The sequence below is a fragment of the Lycium ferocissimum genome, chromosome 4 (genome assembly GCF_029784015.1).
Source record: "Lycium ferocissimum isolate CSIRO_LF1 chromosome 4, AGI_CSIRO_Lferr_CH_V1, whole genome shotgun sequence".
Lineage (NCBI taxonomy): Eukaryota > Viridiplantae > Streptophyta > Magnoliopsida > Solanales > Solanaceae > Lycium > Lycium ferocissimum.
In genome coordinates this window covers 49662350-49683922 of record NC_081345.1, presented here as the reverse complement: position 1 = coordinate 49683922, position 21573 = coordinate 49662350, and the positions used below count along the sequence as shown (strand labels likewise).

The 21573-nt window shown below is 32.8% G+C and overlaps 2 protein-coding genes across 2 annotated transcripts; one reads left to right on the top strand and one right to left on the bottom strand.

Annotated features, from left to right (window-relative positions):
- The first annotated feature begins 1365 nt into the window (after positions 1-1365).
- LOC132054821 (uncharacterized) lies at positions 1366-3680 on the top strand. The gene is made up of 2 exons (XM_059446794.1): positions 1366-1668; positions 3388-3680. The coding sequence occupies exons 1-2, from the start codon at positions 1420-1422 to the stop codon at positions 3553-3555; spliced, it is 417 nt and encodes a 138-aa protein (XP_059302777.1). The 5' UTR covers positions 1366-1419; the 3' UTR covers positions 3556-3680.
- A 2830-nt stretch (positions 3681-6510) lies between these two features.
- LOC132053442 (F-box protein SKIP27-like) lies at positions 6511-8893 on the bottom strand. The gene is made up of 4 exons (XM_059445478.1): positions 8691-8893; positions 7805-8041; positions 7473-7547; positions 6511-7163 (listed from the first exon to the last, which is right to left on the bottom strand). The coding sequence occupies exons 2-4, from the start codon at positions 8000-8002 to the stop codon at positions 6906-6908; spliced, it is 531 nt and encodes a 176-aa protein (XP_059301461.1). The 5' UTR covers positions 8003-8041; positions 8691-8893; the 3' UTR covers positions 6511-6905.
- Between the last annotated feature and the right edge of the window lie 12680 nt (positions 8894-21573).

Sequence of the window (21573 nt, the reverse complement as noted above, 5' to 3'; positions counted from 1 at the left end):
ACCTAGAATCTAATTGGCCAAGGAAACCGTGCAAATTACTTCTGATTATTTAAAAAATTGTGTTTTATTATAAGGGATTTGACTGCAATAATTTTTTCATGTTAAAAGAACTGCACTTCCAATAGAAAAATATGAACATGCAATGCTTTTTAGAACCATGCCACGTCGAACATCTCCAGAAACTGGTATATACTTGGTTTCAGCTATTTCTTTAATAAATGGAGTTATAATTAAGCAATTGAATTTGCAGAAGAATCCCTTTTGTTATTACCCAGAAAATGGTCGTTATTATGTGATAGAGTTTAAGTTAGGGAAAATTTCATAAACCTTCCCTCACGTTTTGTTTCGTTTCACCGACCTCCCTCACGTTTACAATATTACGGCTACCTCCCCTATTTTAACTTTTTTGTAACAACTATTTATATAATAAAATAGTATAAAATAGTTGTTACAAAAAAGTTAAAATAGGGGAGGTAGCCGTAATATTGCAAACAGGAGGGGAGGCAGTTAAACGAAGCAAAACATGAGGGTAGGTCTCTCAAATTTTCCCTTTAAGTTATATATATTGTCACACAGTAATGAACTTTACATTGTTAGATAACTTACAATCCTCAAAGATGTAAGATTTATAATCATGAAAATAAGACATGTCACCTGTTATAATCCTACAAGCCCGCGTTACTAATCCCTGCCTTAATACTTGCATTACTAAACGATTCCTAAAAGTGTTCTAACATTAATGCAATTAGCTCAGTCCTAAAACCGATTCTCAAAGAGATATAAACGAAACGGGAAAAAAGCATATTAGAATTGGGCCTAGTATGTCTTTACGAACTGGGCAATCTGCACGATTGACCTTATTTGGGGGATGGTCTTTAATTTTTATCCTTCGCCTAAAATATCTCAAAGTTCTGCATTCGAACCCTGGCTCAATAAAAAAAAAAAATAGCAAGGCATAGTTTCGTTGCAAAATTAGGCCTATTCGGGGAAAAGTTAGGCCTTAAGGACTTTTGTAGAATTCCAGCAGAGAGAAAAAAAAAATTGCCGTAACGCAGACTTTTCGCGAAGAATTGCCTTGCGATTTTTATTTTTTTGACTGAGTTGGATTTTAACCTAAACCCTCTGAGTAGTTTCGGCCACTTTTTTAAGTGAAGGCCAAAAATGAAAGACCAGCAATTTGGGGGCCAAAAATTAAAGACCAGCGCCTTTGAAGGCCATCCGTGCGAAAAAATGTTACGAACTTACCCATTCAGAAAAATTATTGGGCCTGACTTGGGTGATTGATAGCCCAAATTTAGACGCAGAAGCATCCAAAATATGTATCACAATTTTAAACCACACAAAAAGAAAGCCACAAAGATAACTTGGTGAAACCATTGAAGAAATAAACACAATTTTTGTTTCCATTTATCCAAAACGATGAATGTGCTCAAAACTTATGGAGAAAATTGCCATCAATTAGTACCTTCATTAATAAGTTCCAAATATAGAAATGCAAATGCTAATCATCTTGCAGAACCATTACAATTTGCTAATAGAAGAAAGCAAATGCAAGGCTTAGCACTGAGAGCAAGTAGTGAAAGGCGTAGTTTCTTGACACTAGAAGAAGCTGGCCTTGTCGAAGTATCTGGCCTCAGCACTCATGAACGCTTTCTATGTCGATTGACGGTACGTTACGGATTTAACTTATGTACATTGACAGGATAATTGATTTTTAAGTGATTTAGCTCATTTTAGTTTGTTCTAGCATGTGATTTGCTATATTATCAAATTATGTTTAATTGTTATTGTCAGTAACATGTTGCGAAAGGCGGAGTCAAAATTTTAATTAAGGAAATTCACCTTTTATGGAAATAGGCAAGATCACTATTCTATTTCAAGTCAAGAGGATTAAACCCTTATATTTATTTTATTATTTTTAACTTGTAATATACATTTATTATAGGGAAAATGGTATCCCTCAGTTATTGATGTATTGTGATTTTGATCCTTGTGTTATTTGTCCAAGCATGTTAAACCTTCAATTAAATAAAATGTGTTAATTTAATCCTTGAAACTAACTGCCGTTAACTTTTCTGTCTGTCGTAGTTCTGCATTTTTCTTATGGCAGGCTCTCCACTGTTAATGTTTCTCTTACGAGAAGATATTTGAGTAAGAAGAAAAGAACGAAAAATATAACTCTTGAAGAATATATTCTTTTTCCCCCAGTTTTGTTCTACCTACCAGATTGCTACCAATCAATTGTTATTGTTCTCCTTGTTGCTAGTGTTATTCTTCCTTTTGCCTCCATGCGAGCTCATCTTTGACGTTTACTTTCCCATTTTTTGTCCAATATCCCTGTTGTATTTACAATTATATTATTAAATTCCTTACTGGAATTGAAGTTCAAATCACAGTTTTCAATCCACCATTCAAGCCAACTCCAAGAACCCCCTTTTTTTTTTTGGCAGCGTCACCATCTTGAAATCAATTCGATTGGTGTTGTCGTTGTTGAAAATTTTGTAATCTGACTAATATATTGTTAAATCTGTTGATTGAACCAACAAAGTTGATTTCACCGTTCTCATGAATTTTCTCTCCATATTAAATCTTTGTTTGAAGAGTAACTTGTACTGGTAGATTACTGATTTCGTTAAAAATGACATTTTCATACTCAAGAAATTGAAGTCCACCACAGGCATATAGGTAATTGCAATTGCAGAACACCTGATTAGACGGAAAAGTTGACGACAAAGTTTCAAGGATTAAATTAGCACACTTAATTTAATTGAAGGTTAAATGTGCTTGGTCGAATAACACAATGATCAAAATCACAATACATCAATAACTCAGGGACTGAAACTACAATTTTCCCTTTATTATAAGTAATTTTTTTTAGGAAGGGATATTATTTAAACTCCCTTGCTTCCACGCGGCTGTGGCCCTGCATGCTGATGATGCCATCGTCTTAACTTGATGGTATAAAAAAGTTATACACTATTAGTGCACAAAAAATAAACTCATATGTTATAATAGGTTTGTGAATAGTAAAGAAAGAATGGCCTTAGTACAATTGATTTTTTTTTTTTACGGTTACAACTTAGCTTAATTACGAGTGTATGTCAATTGTATTATGGTCCTGGGCCTTAATACAATTGATATACACTCGTAATTAAGCTAAGTTGTAACCGATAGTAACCATAGCCGGTGTATATATAGTGTATAATTGGTGATATATTGTGATTATACTGGCTAAAATTTGTAAAACTGTTACATAGCTTAAAAATCCCAAGATAAATTCGAACTACTGGGAAAAAAGAGTATGATGAGACATAATTTTGTTGAAGTTTCTAAAAGGAGAGGCTCCTATATTATTGTAAAATAATTGGTACAATTTTCTTTGTGCAGATTTCATCACTCAATTTATTAAGAGTGATAGCAGAGCAAGAAGGTTGTTCAATTGAGGAACTAAATGCTGGGAGGGTTTGTGATTGGTTCTTGAAAGATAAGCTAAAGAGAGAACAGAATTTGGATTCTGCTGTCCTTCAATGGGATGAATCTGATTTCCAACTATAATTCTAGCCTTTTTTAAGGGATGGTAACGGGGTGGTACGGTTGCAGGGCGGTTATGTTCACTAATACTCCTACATTGAATGATTATGTTCACTAATGCTCATATATTGAATAATTATGTTCACTAATGCTCTCCTATATTGAAAGGAATAAAGAGGAAAAATGAACATAATATCAATTTCCTTTCCAAATTGCATTTGCAAAACACATTTGTTTGATCGACTATGAAGTTATGAACAATTAAATCTTTCACCATAATTATGTGTCATCAACGAATCCAACCCCAAAAATTTTGCTACTACCATATCCAGAAAATCTTCCTAAGCAGATCATTGTATCAGCAATCTTATTTTTTCCTTCTCTAGACTTTGTTTCAAGATGCATATTGACAGGTTTTTCAGCAAAAAGTTGCAGTCTTCAACTATTTTGAGTGGAGGCCTAAGTCCCTCCTTAAATAAAATTGACAACATCTAATGATGATTTTAATAGAATTGTTTCCCATATCAGTTCTCAAGCTCTAGCTAAACCTTCCTTCAAACTTCAAAGAAAATAGCTCAAAATGTAAAACAGAAGCATAGATCAATTTTCCTCTAGATCCCACTCTTCATGCCGTTAAAGGAGGGTCAAAGCAGAAACAACCAACAACAACAACAACTACGCCTCAGTCCCAAATGTTGAGGCCGGCTATATGAATCCTCACTGACAATTTTCTACATTTAAGCTTAGTTTATGTCACTTTTGTACCAAATAATCAAAGTAGAAACAACCATCAGTATTAATTTGGCTTCAATCAGCAAGAGGGATAATATCCTAAGCAATGGAAGTAGTCGTTATCTTTGCCTCCTCGACTGTGTCAAGATAAGATTATAAGCTAAAGTTGTAATACAGTTAATGATTAGACAACAATTGTAATCTTATGTATTGTCAAACACATGGGTATTACTGACTTTCGAAAGAGTACATGTAATAGCAAGAAGGGTAGGTGACCAAGATATGGCAGGACATAGAGATAGAATCTGTTTCTTCATTAGTGTCATGTGTTCATGTATATTTTTTAATTTCTGTCATGTGAACATGTATATTTTCATTAGCTCAATTTTTTATGTTTAGTTTTGTCCAACTAATGAGAAGAAGTTAAAGAAAAAGATCTGATAGATCTGTTCTCGTCTTTTTCTTCTACACTTATCTTTCATCAAGTGTTCATTAAAAAAATTACATTCGTCAATTTTCAAATTCTTAAAAGATTACATAGTACCCCTTCACCATTATCCATATCCTCATCTAAATGACTAACTAGACAGGAATGTTGGCATTCACGTAACAAAAATATTAAGGTAAATGAAAGAGAACAACAAATCAGGAACATATCCAAATTGCAAACAAGTTTGAATGAAAGTGGAATACATAATTATTCATTTCACTTAACAAATCTTACCACAATAAACCAGATTCCTATATACAACCAAAATCCCTAAATCAACCTCTCTACAAGTACAAACAAATACAAACAAGCTACCACATCTTCAATGAAAGTGTTGAAGAACAATGGCTGGTAAAGATTGTTGTGACATGTACGCTAAACAAGCAGCTGAAATTTGATAAGCATTTTCAAATCAAATGCTTCTTTTTTATACTATGATTTCTACAATAATACCTATAAAGGATTTGTCCCTTAGACGGTATTAAATGGAGCGACTCAACAGTGAGGATATGGCCGACCCCAACTCGCTTGAAATTAGCAACCTTGTTTTTCTTCTCCCTACACTTGTTCCACAATGCATATCAACGGGTCTCCTACGCAAAAGTTGAAGTCTTCAACTATTTTGAGTGGAAGCCTAAGATATCTCCATTGACAAAAATAAATGAGTGATTCTAATAAAATCATTTCCCATCTCATTTCTCAAGCTCTAGCTAAACCTTCCTCCAAAGCCAACAGCTCAAAATGTAAAACTGAAATATAGATCAATTGCTCTCTAAATCCCAGTCTTTATGCCATTAAAGGAGGGTCAAAGCAGAAACAACCATCACTATTACATTGGCTTTAGTCAGTAATCTCCTAAGCAATGGAAGTAGTCATTACATTTGCCTCCTCTGTATTGAGATCGAGACAATCACGTGTCATGTGAAAGCTAATAAAGAAAACCTTAGCAACGATAAATCAAACGTACCGGAAAAAAAACTACTATTGTTTGGTCACTTGACCTACATATGAACAATTCAACATAAAAGAGAATATAAAGATATCGCGAGAATAGTTCTCCCCTAAACTTAGAGGATTGTAAAGTCAATTATGGTAAATGTTTTGTAAATGATAAGAAAATTAGGGCAATAACAATCGGCTATGTCATAAGATCATAACCCAAAGTTGAGATACAGTGGATGATTTGGACGACAAATGTAATCTGATGTATAATCAAACACATGGGTATTAGTGACTTTCCAAACAGTACATGTAATGGCAAGATAAGGTAGGTGACCAAGATATGACAAGATACACAGATGGATTATGTTTCTTCGTAGTCATGTGTTCATGTATATTTTTAAATTACTGTCATGTGTTCATGTATATTCAATTGGCTGAATTTTTTTCTTTAATTTTGTCCAACTAATGAGAAGAAGTTGAAGAAAAAGATCTGATAGATCTGTTTTTGTCTTTTTCTTGTACTTATCCTTTCATCCAATGTTTAATTTAAAAATTACATTCATCAATCTTCTATTTCTTAAAAGATTACATTGCATCTCTTCACTCATATACATATCCTTTCATCCAGTGTTATTTAAAAAATTAGATTCATCAATCTTCTATTTCTTAATCGATTACATTGCATCATCTTGACTATTATCCATATCCTCATCTAATGACTAGCTAGCTAGACAAGAATGTTGAAATTAATGCAAGAAAATTTAAGGTAAATGAAAAAGAACAAGAATCCGGAACATATCCAAATTGCAAACAAGTTTGAATGAAAGAGGAATACATATTTATTCATTTAACTTAACAAATCATACCACAATGGACAGATTACTATATACAAGCAAAATCCCTAAATCAACCTCTCTACAAGTTCAAAGAAATACAACAAGCCACCCAATCTTCAATGGAAGTGTTGAAGAACAATGTGGCTTGTAAAGATTGTTGTAACATGTACACAAAGCAGCTGAAATTTGATAAGCATTATCAAATCAAGCGCTTCTTTTTTTATACTATGATTTCTACAACAATACCTATAAAGAATTTGTCCCTTAGACGGGCTTAAATGGAGCGACTAAACAGTGAGGATTCATCGCTTGAGATTGAAAGCGTACTTGTTGTTGCTGTTGTTGTAGTACCAATAAAGAATCCGATACAAGATCTATATCTCGGTGTCCATTTGCATAAACAACTCTCTCTGTGGCCAATTTTCTTCGCCATCTGATGTGAACAAGGCTACAGATATTTCAGCCAGTTTCTTCCGGCTTAATCTAGACCTCGGAAACCTCGATTGCCTAGGAGCATTTGGCACTTCAGCATCAGTAGACTCACTCAAATTCTCCAAATCAGTAGCATTCTTAAAACCAACAGTCTTTCTTGGTGTGCTATATTCAAAATGCCATCTTTTTGCAACCAATGTCTGTTCATTCACCAAACAAACCACAAAACTCATCAATACTTAAATCCAATCAAACTTTTTCTCAATTATAATGTAACAGCACTTCAATAACAATTAAGGGATAACTACATTATTGGACCACTCGAAAGAATAATAGACAGCGAATGTATAATAGATTTTGTATATTAAGTATAAATATACATATTGTGTAGACAAAATATACAAATAACATACATAATCAGTGTATAGGTCTTGTATATTTTGACTAGCACCCGTAAATAATTTCGGCCAACGGACAAAAATGAAAAAATCCAAACAATTAATGCTTACCGCTTCTCTAATTGGTTTTGATACATGAAACAGCCTCTTTAAATCATCATGATCAACTCCACACACTATCCTAATCTGCACAATGGGCACAAAAACACATCTTTTTCAATAATCCATTCCAGTAAATAGCAAATGAATTGAAAAACACATGAATTTAAGTACAACAACAACATACCCAGTGAAATCCCACAATGTGGGGTCTGGGGAGGTTAAAATGTACGCAGACCTTACCTCCTTACCTCTACCTTGGAAGTTAAGGAGATTGTTTCCGAAAAACCCTCTGGCTAATTTAAATACAGTAAGTAAAAGAATTTTTTTATTTCTGTACTAACCAGGATATCTTGAGGCAAGGCTTCAAGAGGGGACTTCACAAAACTGGAAAATGAATTTTGTCTGCAAATTTTCTTCTTAGGTGTTGTGGAAATGAAATCAAGATCCTCAATATTAGGCAAACAAACTCTTTTCCTCCCAAATGAGGTACTTCTCACAAGCCCAAATTCCAGATTTTCACATTTCTTCAACATTGCCATTTTCTTGAACTTTTTTCACTGAAAATCCAACTTCAAGATCTGATTTTTACACCAAACAAAGTACAAAACCAATCAGTATTATCCAAAAATCCAACCCCAAATGAGTAAAGTATCAACAAAAAATAAAAACCAACTAAGCAAATGGACTAACCAGTAAAACCAACCAAATTATATTTTTTTTTTTAAAAAAGTATCTTTTCATATATCCATTCCCATTACCATTTTCTTGAACTTTTTCACAGAAAACAAAGCTGCAAGATTTGATTTTTACACCAAATCAGACAATCAAAACCAATCAGTATTATCCAAAATCCAACCCCAAATCAATAAACTATATAAAACTTAAATTTAAAAAAAAAAAAAAAAAAACAACTTAGCAAATGAACTAAACAGCAAAGCCCAGAAAACCCAACCAATTTTTTTTTTTTTTTAAAGATCAATCTTTCAAATAAAGATAGTCAAGTAACTCAATCAGGATTATTCAAACTCCAACCCCAAATGAATAAAATATCAAAAAAAAAAAAAAAAAAAAAAAAACCAACTTCACAAATTGACTAAACAGCAAAACCCTGAAAACCCAACAATTTTTATTTTTTTTTGAAAAAAATAAAATCAAACCTGTAAAATCAAGGTAGTAAATTTAAGCCAAGTTGGTAAGCAACAGAATATTTAAAAAATAGATACATACCTGGTTGTAATAATTCGAAGGTAATAGCAGTAGTAGATTGAGATTGAAGCAACAATTATTAACCTTGTACAATTGTACTAATCGTTGAAATGGGTCAATTTTTGTTTATATATAAAAGACAGTTGTCTACTGTTTCTGTTTTGAGGTTTTAATAATTTTAAAAGATAAGTATTGTAATTTGAGATGTCAAATGGAATTTTTTTTCATCTATGTGCTTAAATATGTGGGAGAAAAAAACTAGCCGTTGGAGATGTACACGTGGCAAAATGAGAAAATGGAGAAAAAGAAACAACGTGGGTGGTTCAGAAATGACGTGTGAGATTGGTCGGTCCAAGTAGGCTTGTCGGTTGGCTGTACCTAAAACACGTTTGTGTTCTTTGTTCTTAGACACATTCAGTTATAGATTCAATAATTTTATTTAGAGGGAGTAGCATTTTGGTCCCTCAATTATATATAAAATTTTGATGTTAGTACTTTTGATATATGGTTAAGAATATTTTTAATGAAAAAGGCTTAAATATGCCGTCGGACTATCGAAAATGGTTTGTTGATGCCACTTATTAATAGTTGAGCTCATTTATATCATCGAACTATCAAAAATGGCTCATTTATGTCATTCATCAATAGTTTGACTTATTTATATCATCGTTCATTACCAAAATGACTCATCCATGTCATTTTTCATTAACATCAGTTTTACAATACCAGATATGACACGTGGCCTCCAATTAGATTATGAGTTGTGGGTGGGTCGGGTGTATGAGTCATATTTTTTATTAATTTGGGATTTAAAATTGGGCTGGTTCAATTAAACGACGTAGATCTTTAATTGGAGGTCACGCGTTATATCTGGTTTTATAAAACCATTGTTAATGAAAAATGGCATGGATGAGTCATTTTGGTAACCGGCGATGGCATAAATGAGCCAAACTATTGATGAATAGCATAAATGAGCCATTTCCGATAGTTTGATAAAGATATTTGAGCCTTTTCCGTATTTTTAACCTTCAACGATAACAACATACCCAATGTAATACCACAAGTATGGTCCGGAGAGAAGAAATGTATGCAGACTTTACTCTACCTATACTGGATAGAGAAATCATATTTAACCTTTAATTAATTATAATCTCGTGAGTACAATGATATAAGCCTATCTGGCGGTGAGACTAATTGGTCGAACATAGACGAAAGTCTGTCATAGTGATTCAGGAGTCCTATGTGAAATGGTTCTCGCTCAACGGATCAAAGGTACGCTGGAAATAACAGGGTAATGACTCCGAAGAGCTGTTATCGATGTGATCGGGTTATTAATCTGAGGTGGATCCAAAAAAAGGGTGGTTCCAGTATTAACTCCGACACAATTCGTATATATATTTTTCAGAAATGTGCAATTTTGATGCTTATTCTAGTCAATTTTAATAAAAATTATAAACTATTTAATTACCCATTTACTATGTTAAATTGGTATTGTTATTTCATATTTTATGGATAATCAGTTTTAAATTCAGTGTCAATATAAGACATTTTTCATAAAAAGGAATCAAAATCACATTTTTGGATTGTAAGGATTAACGTGCTTAAACAAATATCAAGAATCAAATTAGAATGGTCCATAACTTTGAGGATCAAAAGTGTTATTATCCCATATAGTTATTGCTGGTCTCATCCTACAAGAAGTTTGAGCTAAAATAAACAGCGAAGATACCGCCACGTCAGCAAGTGTCACTATCGACGGTGGATATCTTTTGGAAAGACATAATAATTGGTGAGAGGGATGGTCAATTTAGATCCTTCCAGGAGAAGTATTCTACTCTAAGATGGTGGGCTTTAATTATATAATATGGTGACGGCTGTTTTCTCTTTTTTTTGACGGTTGTTCCAGTTTTCAAAATAGGTCGACGCGTTTACCAGTTATAGTAAAGTTCAATGAAAATGAGTCAGGGAGGGTTGGCTCTTTTTTAGCTTTTCCTTTTAAATTATTTTTTGTTTAAAGTTTTAAGAAAATTTTTGATTAAAGTAGAAGGTTAGTAGGGTAACCGCGCACAGTCTAGTTTCATACAGTCGTATTATTATTTGCTTCGATTATCTTATTATTTGTTGTTGCTATTGTTATTCTCTACTATATTAATACTTGTTTTGATATGCTTTATTTGAGCCGAGAATATATCGGAAATTGCTCTCTACTCTCACATGGTATGGGTAAGATTGTGCACTCATCACCTCTCCAGACCCCACTTTTCGAATTTCATTGAAAATGTTTCTATTATTGTCATTGTCGTCGTCGGCTTCTTATGTTAATAGTTGGAGCTAAAATTTGTGCTAGTGTTACTAAATTAGCTTGTATTTTATCCTTTGCATTAATGAAAAATGATTAGCGTCATAAATCACTTGATTTTAGTCGAAGAAGGACATAAATGGTTGTTTCGCATAATTTAAAAGTAGATTCAATTTTTCCCCGAAAAAAAAAAAAAGAATATGTTAACTTAGAACTTTATCTTTGACTTTCAATTTTACTAGATTTAAAAAACTATCATTTCTTGAAAGTTGAGTAGAAAAAAATTCTTTGCATTTATTGTATAAGCTATTTGCAAAGACAAGTTACTTTTTCTTAAAATAAGAAAGTAAATAATAAATGAATCTCTGTAGTAAGTATGACTAATTCATGGCATTTAAAAGAGAGTTTTATACTACCATTCTGTATAACTTAAATGAGAGAGAAAATTATATTGTATTGCAAAATAATATTAAAATAGTGGCAATATTGAGAAATCAAGATAAGAAAGGTAAAGAAGAACAGAGTTTTTCAACAACTTCGGGCGTTCAACATGATTCTCAATACCTCCATCCACGAGATTACTTTGCATCTAGGTACACCAAAAGGTGTGTCATGCATGACATTGATATCAACCTTTTGGGGTGGTGAAAATAAGGAATTGGATTAATGGATATGAAAGGGTGAAAATCATTTACACCTTCCAACTTTGAATAATAGACAATCTCCCCCCTTTATCCTGATTGACTTTTGTAAATGCCTATTTTATCCTTACATTATCAACTTTTGTCTTCTTTGTTTTTGCTTCTTTAAAATCATGATTTTTTTAATTTTTTTTTTAATCTATGTATTGATTTCCTATAAAATAAATATATCTTTTGGGCAAAGAAAAAAATGAGAAATACTAATTGAGTATATAAGTTAATAATGTTCTACAATGAAATAAATTAGCAGAATAAAAAAATTAATTTTAACAATAATAATAATAATAATCAAACTCTAATATCTATTTATACAAGTGAAAATAACAAATAATAATAGCTTTATAAATATATTCCAGTGCAGGTAATACCAAAAAGCTTTACAAATATTTTGTATGTATTGTAAATGAATTTTAAATTATAATTTTAGAAAATATTCCTTTAATGACTACCAAAACTTATTTATTTATATAGACAATAAAGAATAAGAGAGAAGTGAAACGTAAATTTACACACATGCATGTACATATGTATATATATATACTTAATGCATATAATATTGAAGTAACAATCATAAAAATTAAAAAATAGCATTAGATTCTGTGACAAATTCGTAAAATTAAAGTACTATTCTTATATATATATATATATATAACATAAATGGAGGATTGAAATAATAAGGGTGAAATAGACGTTGCATAGGGTAAAGAGGGGAGAATGTCTATTATTCAAAGTTGAAGGAGGAGTTTGATTTTTAAAGCAAAGTTGAGGGCCGGATATGAAAAGATGGAAGTTATTCGTTTAAGAGTAATAGATTTCCACCCTAAATATAGTAATATTTACAACACTTCCCTTTGAATGTCCTCAAATATCAATAAATTTTGATTTTAGCTCTTATAATTTTTAGTTAAACACATTTAACAATTTAATTATTTGATATAAATGCGCACTTTGATTTCTCTGATAATGACTTATTGTGAATTTGATGAATTGTTAAGCACTAAATTGTTCAATTCTTGACGTGTTATGTTTTTTTTTTTTTTTTTTTTTACTGGTACTTCATGTTTGAAGGTAATATTGTCTAAAAAGTAATTTAAAATATCACACATTTTTTTCATAAAAGGACCAACAATACACATTTTAATTTTAGTTCATTAAAAGTTAGGTGGCTTAGCAAAGTATTATAGGGACGAAATTTAACAGTTTCTTTAATATTTGAGGGGGCTAAAGTTAAAATTATCCCTTTTTATTGTGAGGGGATAGGGCGGTCAAAATCGGTCAACGCGTCTACCAGTAATAATTAAGTTGTCAATCACAATGATGGTTGCCACTTTTCTATCTTTTTTTTTTTTTTTTTTTTTTTTTTTAATTTGCTTAAAACTTCAATGACAAGTTGACAACAAGGGAGTAGAGTAATATAAAATGCCACTTTTGTGTATAGATCTCCGTTAAAATATGAAATTAGCTCACAAGACAGACGTGTATGGAAAGGAGTAAACGACTTTGGGACAAAAACCACAGTTTGTTCAGTTTTATTTTAGAAGCTCAAACTAAAATGATTCAGAGATGAAATATTTTGTCTAAAATTTTAATAATTCCAATTTAAAAGAGGAAATTTCCTTCAAATGTTTCAAATGAGACATGTATATTGGTGATTAATGAATATCACAATTCAGGTCCACCTTCACCTTTCATACAACCTTTTTTAGTCTGGGACAGGATGTCCTTTTTCCTTTCTTCATCCCACCATCAAGGGCAGCTGATCCATTTTGCTCAATAGCGCCTCCATCTTGATCATTAGGAGCCTGCTCATTAGCGCCTCCATCTTGATCATTAGGAACCTGTTCATTAGTGCCTCCAACTTGTTCCTCATTAAGCAACGGGTGACTATTCCCGAAACTAAGCATGTGTCTGCCATAAATACTCATTCGTATTAACAACTTACAAGTCAAACCGCATATGTTTGAGGTCTCAATTTGCAAATTTGTAATTAGAAACTTACAAATTCATCAGGAATCTTCCTTCTCTAACATGCGTGTTCGGTTCAGGGGCTGCAATTTGGAGAAATCATAAATTCTGTATTTTACGAAAAAGAAGAACAAAGTCGTCTTGTTCATGAAAATCAAGTGCTCTTTAATATTAGCATTTTACAAATTTCCAACCCAGCGAGTTTCTGCATTGGAGGACTTAATCTGATAAATCTAAAACTTTGGAATCAAGATGCTATTGCAAGAAGCTGCTGGGACCTTGCTCACAAAAAAGACAAATTATGGATTAGATGGGTGCACACTTACTACATCAAAGATCAGGATTTGTTTGACTGTCCTATACCACAGCAAGCTTCATGGATGGTGAGGCAAATCATGACTGCTAAGGAGATGATCCCTCAAACACAAATCTTCTTACTGCCTCATGGAACTGTGATAGCATGGAAAAGTCTGATGTTCAATAATACTGCAAGATCAAAAGCTAGATTTACCATGTGGCTCCACTTTCATGGAAGAATGGTAACTGCAGACAGACTGACTAAATAGGGGATAGCTGTTGATCCTAGATGCTCTCTATGTACTGCTCATCCTGAAACCAGAAACCACTTGTTCATGGAATGTACTTTTACTAAATGTGTCTGGAACAAGATTCTTACGTGGGCTCAAAGGATTCTAATTACAGCTACTACATGGGACCAATACATGAATTGGGTCATCAAGAATGCTAAAGGCAAGACTCAAGCTGCTAGACTCTTTAGAATGATATTTACTGAACGTATCCATGCAGTTTGGCCGGAAAGAAACCAGAGAGTATTTGAGAACAAGAGTAGGAATAGTGATAGCATTGCTAGAGAGGTTAGTTATATTTGTGTTGTTAGGGGGCTTAGAACTATGATCCAGCAATTTACATTTTGAATGCCTGCTCTTGGTAGAAGTAATTGTGGGTAGTTGTTTGTAAAGGATAGCAAGCTGAGGTATAAGCTATGCTATGGAGCTTTGTAATGATTCACTGGTGATTAATACAAGTGGTTAGTTATCAAAAAAAAAAAAAAAAAGAATATCACAATTTTAATTTTTTTTTTTTTGCTATAAAGAAAAAAGAAATTAACTTAAATAACCGTCTGCTAAAAAGAATAGCTGAAAAATGTATAATATATGTGTATTAGCTAACAGTTGTAAACATGTTTTATCAAACAGTCAAATGTATAATTTCTCGAGGGAAGAAAACATACACTTTTAGACATTTGAAATGATTTTAGGGTTTTGAAGGACTTTTGAATAGGGGCGGATATAGGGCCCGCCGAGGGTGTTCACCCGAACATCCTTGGTAAAAAACTACACTGTATATATAAGGTATTTTTTCATTTTTTATGTAGATATATAGATTATGAATAACTAAAAACAAGAGATGAGGTTGGTTTAATAGTTTATAGCGTTCAAAATTCACCTTGGGGTTTCAAGTTAAAATTTCAATTACTACATTTTTATTTTTCGAACCCTCTCAGTGAAAATCCTGGATCCGCCATTGCCGGACATTGGAGTAAATTGGGTGCCATGTTTATCGGCGAATTGCAGGAAATAGAACAAGTAATTACGGGAATAGTGTATTCTCTTAGCAACAAAGTCGTTGTAGTACAGTGGTAAGTATTCCCGCCTTTCGCGCGGGTGAACTGGGTTCGGCAACGGCGTTTATTTTGTATTTTTTTTCTGATCATCCTGGATTCTTGTCTTTCTTTATTTCCTTTCCTTTTAAATGTGAGTAGGGGTATATATGTACCGGATTGGTTAGAGTTTTTCAAATGCCAAACCAAACCAATTGAATCTGGTTTTTAAATTTATAAACCAAACCAAACCAACAAAATTCGGGTTTTTCAACCTCGAGTTTTCTCGATTTTTCGGGTTGTTCTGATTTTTTTGGGTAAAGTCTTCATACAAAACATATAACCGACAAATAACATATAACTTATTCTCATACGAAAAACCACCATATTGATCACTATCGTTATTTCTAGCAATTACTACAACTTTGTAATCATTTTGGCGCTCATTCTAACCAAAACCATAAGCCTGAGGAGATAAACCACTCGATGCAAGGGGGAAAATTGTTTCAATTCTCTAGTAGATGGATTTCATACTACAAAAAACCCAAGAATGTTATGCTCAGTTTATATGAAATCATTCAAAAGTCATGCTGGAATATCATAGAGTTCACGGTATCCAGTGTTGAAAATAATTGGCTTGGTTTCATAGAAGAAATAACTCAAAGTCTCAAGATTTGTCACAAAATAATATACTTGACCTTGTACGTGCTCGGTCCACAACATACACGGTGTTTGAAAATCAAATAATACAACTTTTAAATCATGACCTCAAAAAACAAGTATTCAAAAAGTTTAAGTCTCACTTGCAAAAATCCCCTCAAATCTGAATCTCCCAAGTCCAAAAATATATTTTCGGAAAGTGCAGTCCGACTTACTGATTTTTGGAAAGTGCAGCCCACATTGGTTTCTTGTCGAAAGCTAGCTACTTACATTGGAGTTTCTTCTTGATAATCTTTTTTTGTTGTTAAGATATGTTGGAGTTCTTTAATAAGGCATTAAATAAATATGATCCATTTCATGAGGTATTAAGGCCTCATTTGTTTGCACTTAATGGAGATCTAAATCTTAATCATTCAGATCTCAGTCATTAAGTGCGTTTGTTTTTTAGGTCTGAATCTGAATCATTCAGATCTAGCCCATTAAATGCATTTGTTTTGTCCCTCTTAAAAAGCTCTTAATGGGTCTGAATAGGTCTGAATGAACCAGATTTGTAACAAAGTCTTAACACAATTTAGACTCTTAAGCCTCATTTGTTTGCACTTATTGGAGGTCTGAATCTGAATGGTTCAGACCTTAAGCCATTAAGTGCATTTGTTTGCATTAAGATCTAAGCACTTATTGGGTCTTAATAGGTCTTAATCATTAAGATCTTAAACCAAGTCTTAATATCATTAAGAGGTATTTTTGTATGAATTTTTTTTTTACCACCAGCTCCACCCCAACCCCAACCCCACCCCACCAATCACCCTCCACTCAACCCCACCTGACCAACCCCAATCCCACCCCACACCACCCACCCCCGCTCCCCACCACCAACCCCACACCACCCACCTCCACCTCCCACCACCCACCCCACTACCTCTCACCCCTCACCCTAACCACCCACCCCACTCCACACCACCCCCACTATCTCCCATCCCTCACCCCAACCACCCGCCCACTCACCCACCCCTCCACCTCCACTCACCACCCACCACGACTATGAATCATCTCCACCATTACTAGTGAACATAAATGTTTCATTTTTTATCAAATAATATTTATTTTATTGTATTTATTAACTGATATGTAGTTATTTTTTATTTGAATTGTATATTTATTATGTTTAAATGAATACATTATGCACATTCGGATGTTGAAAAACAAAAACGACGCTTAATCATTCGGTGTTGGACACTAGAGACAACGTCTTAATTATTCAGATGTGCATTCAGATTCAGACGTCTTAATCTTAATGAAAACAAATGAGGCTTTAAAATATATATTGCTTTTTCTCAGCCAAACTTTCACGCTATGTTTCTTCTTCTCAGGCAAAACAATTTCACTATTCCCTCTCCCTCTCCAACTATCAATTGGCAACCAATTTTTTTTGCCTCTTGAACGGGTAACGTTTTAAATCTTTACAAGTAATTTGCTTATTATTTTGTGAAATTCGTGTTCTTCTTCTTCTGACTTCTTTTTACCAAGAATTTTTTATTGCCGTAAATCTTTGTTAAAGTAATTCTAATTGTTTGAATCCTATATATCTAATATCTTTACCCACTTGATGACCTATTAACCGGTAGAAGAACGTGAATATTTCTGCAAAAAAGGTTCAATTTATTTATTCTATGCACTGGGTAAATCTACAGTAAATAGGACTGAGAAAAACCGAGGCACGTATTACCCTGAGATTACATATATTATTTAGTCCATTTAAGGCTTGGTGTTTGTGTAAGCTTTAAATGCTTAATTTGTATATTTACTACCATGGAAAAGGTGTTTCAGAAGGATGAATGCATATGCAGTTCCAACTGTCTTTCTCCGAAGGATGAATGCATATGCAATAGTTCAAATTATTTTTCAAATATAAAATATTCATTTATATCTTTGAAATATTATTGTTTCAATTTTATTTTGCTGAATTGAGATTTTTTTAGTATCTTATTGATATAATGCTTAATTCCTAATTTTATTTGAATTTTATATTTAGTATGTTTAAAAAGATAAATTTTACATATTCAGATATTGAAAACAAACAGTCCTAATCATTCAGTGTTCAGATCTATAGACAACATCTTAATATTCAGATGTATATTCAGATTCAGAACTCTTAATCTTGAAGCACATCTTAATATTCAGATGCGTATTCATATTCAGACATCTTAATCTTAATGGAAACAAATGAGGCCTAACCCTTTTAGACCAACTGCACAAGACCGTGTCTTTTAAAAAAAAAAAAAAAACTTTTTTTTTATTATTATTACATAGGGATAGGAAAGGGGAAATGGGACAGAAAATTACAACGTGGGATTCGAACCCTCAAGATGAAAAATCAGTAGTCAACCAATCGAGCTACTAGATCCTCACCACAAGACCGTGCCTAGCTCCTCACTTCCAATTAATCATTTAAGATACTTTTCCTTTCCAAACCATCCTTCCTTTTTGTTTCACTTGGGCTTTCGACCCATTTTATCACTTAAAGCTTCAAAAACGTTGGCTGATTTCTCTTTATAATTTTTTTTTTTTCTAATATACGAATATTAAAAAATTAGTCTTCACAAAGTTTAGTTTCAATCTATTTTATTATTAACATTTAACTTTTTACTTTTCTCTAGTTTTCACCATTTAACGGTTGCTCGTGTTTTACAATTTTAAAAAATTTGATCTCTTTTGTATTTAGTATTTAATATATGTACATCAGTACATGAATCCCTTTTTCTTTTTATTAGTAAGCTAAATTATAATACTTTCATAATTTATCCTGGTTCAACATCTAAAAGGAAATGACAATACCAAAAAGAAAAAAGAAGCATACACCCTCAACTTGAACCAAAAATTTGAATTGCACACCAAATTTTGAGGAATAGTTGTTATGTTCTTGTAAAATTTGATTGTATTTATTCTCCTTAAGCGCACGAGAAGGGGAAAACACACAGAAAAGTGCAGCATTCGTTCATTATAAAAAACTGCATACTTTTCTTTTGCTTTATTATTATTTATTACTTTTGTTTCTTCTCCTTCCTTTTCATCTTCCTCCTACCCGTCACTTCTCTAACTCTAGTCTCAATTTTTGTCTTCCACTTTCCCTTTCTTAACATGCTCTTTTTTTTCCCTTCTTTGTTTTCTTACTTTCTACCCTTTTATTTTTAACAAAATAAAACAAATAAAAAGTGGATTTTATCTTGACTCTCTACTATATATGACATATATAGAGTGCTTTTTATATAGCTTATACATATGTAAGTTTTATTTTAAAATATTTAAAAGTTTATTTTTCAGATATAGTGTAAAAAGAAGTGCTTCGAATCATTGCTATTTGACTCGGACCTGTTCTAAAAAAGTCGAGGTATTTCGAATTGTTTGTTGACACGGACAAAGTCAGGGAAAACCGCTGAAATTATTTCAATATTGAACCTTGGACATATAAGAGCTCCGAATCGAATCTCTTTAGAAAGAAGATCTTTTGCCTCATGGTAGCCTATTCCAGTCCCCTTACGAAACTTTCGTTATTGGGTTAGCCATACACTTCACATGTTTCTAGCGATTCACATGGCATCATAAAATGATACAAGTCTTGGATAAGAATCTACAACGCACTAGAACGCCCCCGAAAAATGGACAAATTCCTTTTCTTAGGAACACATACAAGATTCGTCACTACAAAAAGGATAATGGTAACCCTACCATTAACTACTTCATTTATGAATTTCGTAGTAATAGAAATACATGTCCTACCGAGACGTAATTTGGAACTTGCTATCCTCTTTCCTAGCAGAAAAGATTTACCTCGGGAAAGGATGATTCATTCGGATCGACATGAGAGTCCAACTACATTGCTAGAATCCATGTTGTATATTTGAAAGAGGTTGACCTCCTTGCTTCTCTCATGGTAGACTCCTCTTCCCGCCGAGCCCCCTTTCTCCTCGGTCCACAGAGACAAAATGTAGGACTGGTGCCACAGATCTTATTGAAAATTACATACAGTGATTTGATTCTCATATTCTGAATCATATCACACAGAGTGGAATGGTAGGGATATTATTCTGTGTGTCTTGCTTAATTTTTAAACTAAAAGAAAACAATACAAATTATAAATTCAATTTTCATCAAGCTCTAAACTAACAAAACAAACTCAAGCAGAGAACGTACTTGTGATTATCATCTAACAATAGAACGGACGTTGTAGGCTTGTAGCCAAAGGCTCTCGCGTAAAAAGCAACAGATTTGGCAATGTCTTTGACATATACCACTGTATGGGCATATATATGGTGGCTCCAAGTTTGTTGTCATTTCCTTTCTTCTTTCTTGTTGCAACTCTTTACATCCTTTTGCAGCAAACATGTAAGTAATGCATGATTAGAACAAATGTATATAATGTTTGCTATCAAAACTTCTCACCCATGGAAATACAAAAAGACATCAGATATGGTAATATAATGGTCCATGCATGTTCTCTCGATATACTAGTAGTACAGAAGTAAAACGAATGGGTATATTATTTCACTTGAGTAGTTTAATCTACACTAGTGAATTTGTCCGCGCTTTGTGCGGCTATAAAATTTTTCAATAAATTTAGAAATGATAATTTTATAAAATTAATTGAGAAAAATGGACATATTTTAAGTTTATTTATATATTATACCACAAAGATATTATTTTCAGTCGAGAATTTCGAAATGCAATTATTTTCACAACCCTACCAGAAAATGCCAAAGACCCTCGCACCAAGTGGTCTATGAACATCTTCTCTTCAGTTTCAAGTACTTGTTTTTCAATTAACACCTTAATTCAAGTATGTATTCATATAGATATATGTACATAACAGTTGTCTGCGAGCTTAATTAAATAAAGTGTACAATATTCAGATTTCGAGCCAAAAAAATTACTAACCTTCAACAAAACATCAAAATCCCTCGCACCAATTGAACTATGGACGTTAATTTGAGAGGATCAGAGTTATAACTGCTAATGTGCTAACAGAGAATAGTCTATCTTTTACACTATTAATAACAATTACCGACGAACATGCGATTTAATAATTCAGCAGGTACTTCATCAAAATCAATGCTACACATATTTTTTGAATCTGGAGTACATCGTGAATTAATATATGAATAAGATTTTGTCTATTAGATTCTGGAACCAAAAAGAAAGACCATGATTTACTAGTGTATGTTCCACACTCAAATCTTTCACATAAACATAATGAAGATAAGAACTCTACAGTAAGCAAAATGTTACTATAAGTTCCAGAGTAAATAACAGCATGTCGTGAAGGACTCATTAACACACATTCACATCAGTGGCAATTGAGATGTTTTAGCAAGCATTAACAGAAACACAACTCAGTGATATAATAGCTCACGTCTAGATCATGTTTGCCTCAAAGACAAAGAAGGAATTAATAATGGTATATAGTTTCAAGCAAGCAATACATTAGTAATTGCCAAAGTAGTAACACACTATTTGATATCAGAAGAAAACGAGAAAAAAAAAACTCATGCTATTTCTTGTGGAATTTACATTCAAGTGAATTTTCCGCAACGATCGAACTTGATGTGAAGATTTCATTTTTAACAGGACTGCTTATCGTAGGATCCTTTTTCCTTTTGTTTC

What these genes read in the sequence shown, in the direction of transcription:
- LOC132054821 (XM_059446794.1), top strand. Translation starts at nt 1,420, where the DNA reads ATGAATGTGCTCAAAACTTATGGAGAAAATTGCCATCAATTAGTACCT. An exon ending in GCTTTCTATGTCGATTGACG is followed by an intron (nt 1,669 to 3,387) that starts GTACGTTACGGA and finishes TTCTTTGTGCAG; the next exon opens with ATTTCATCACTCAATTTATT.
- LOC132053442 (XM_059445478.1), bottom strand. Translation starts at nt 8,002, where the DNA reads ATGGCAATGTTGAAGAAATGTGAAAATCTGGAATTTGGGCTTGTGAGA. An exon ending in CCTTGCCTCAAGATATCCTG is followed by an intron (nt 7,548 to 7,804) that starts GTTAGTACAGAA and finishes CCCATTGTGCAG; the next exon opens with ATTAGGATAGTGTGTGGAGT. An exon ending in CAAAACCAATTAGAGAAGCG is followed by an intron (nt 7,164 to 7,472) that starts GTAAGCATTAAT and finishes GTGAATGAACAG; the next exon opens with ACATTGGTTGCAAAAAGATG.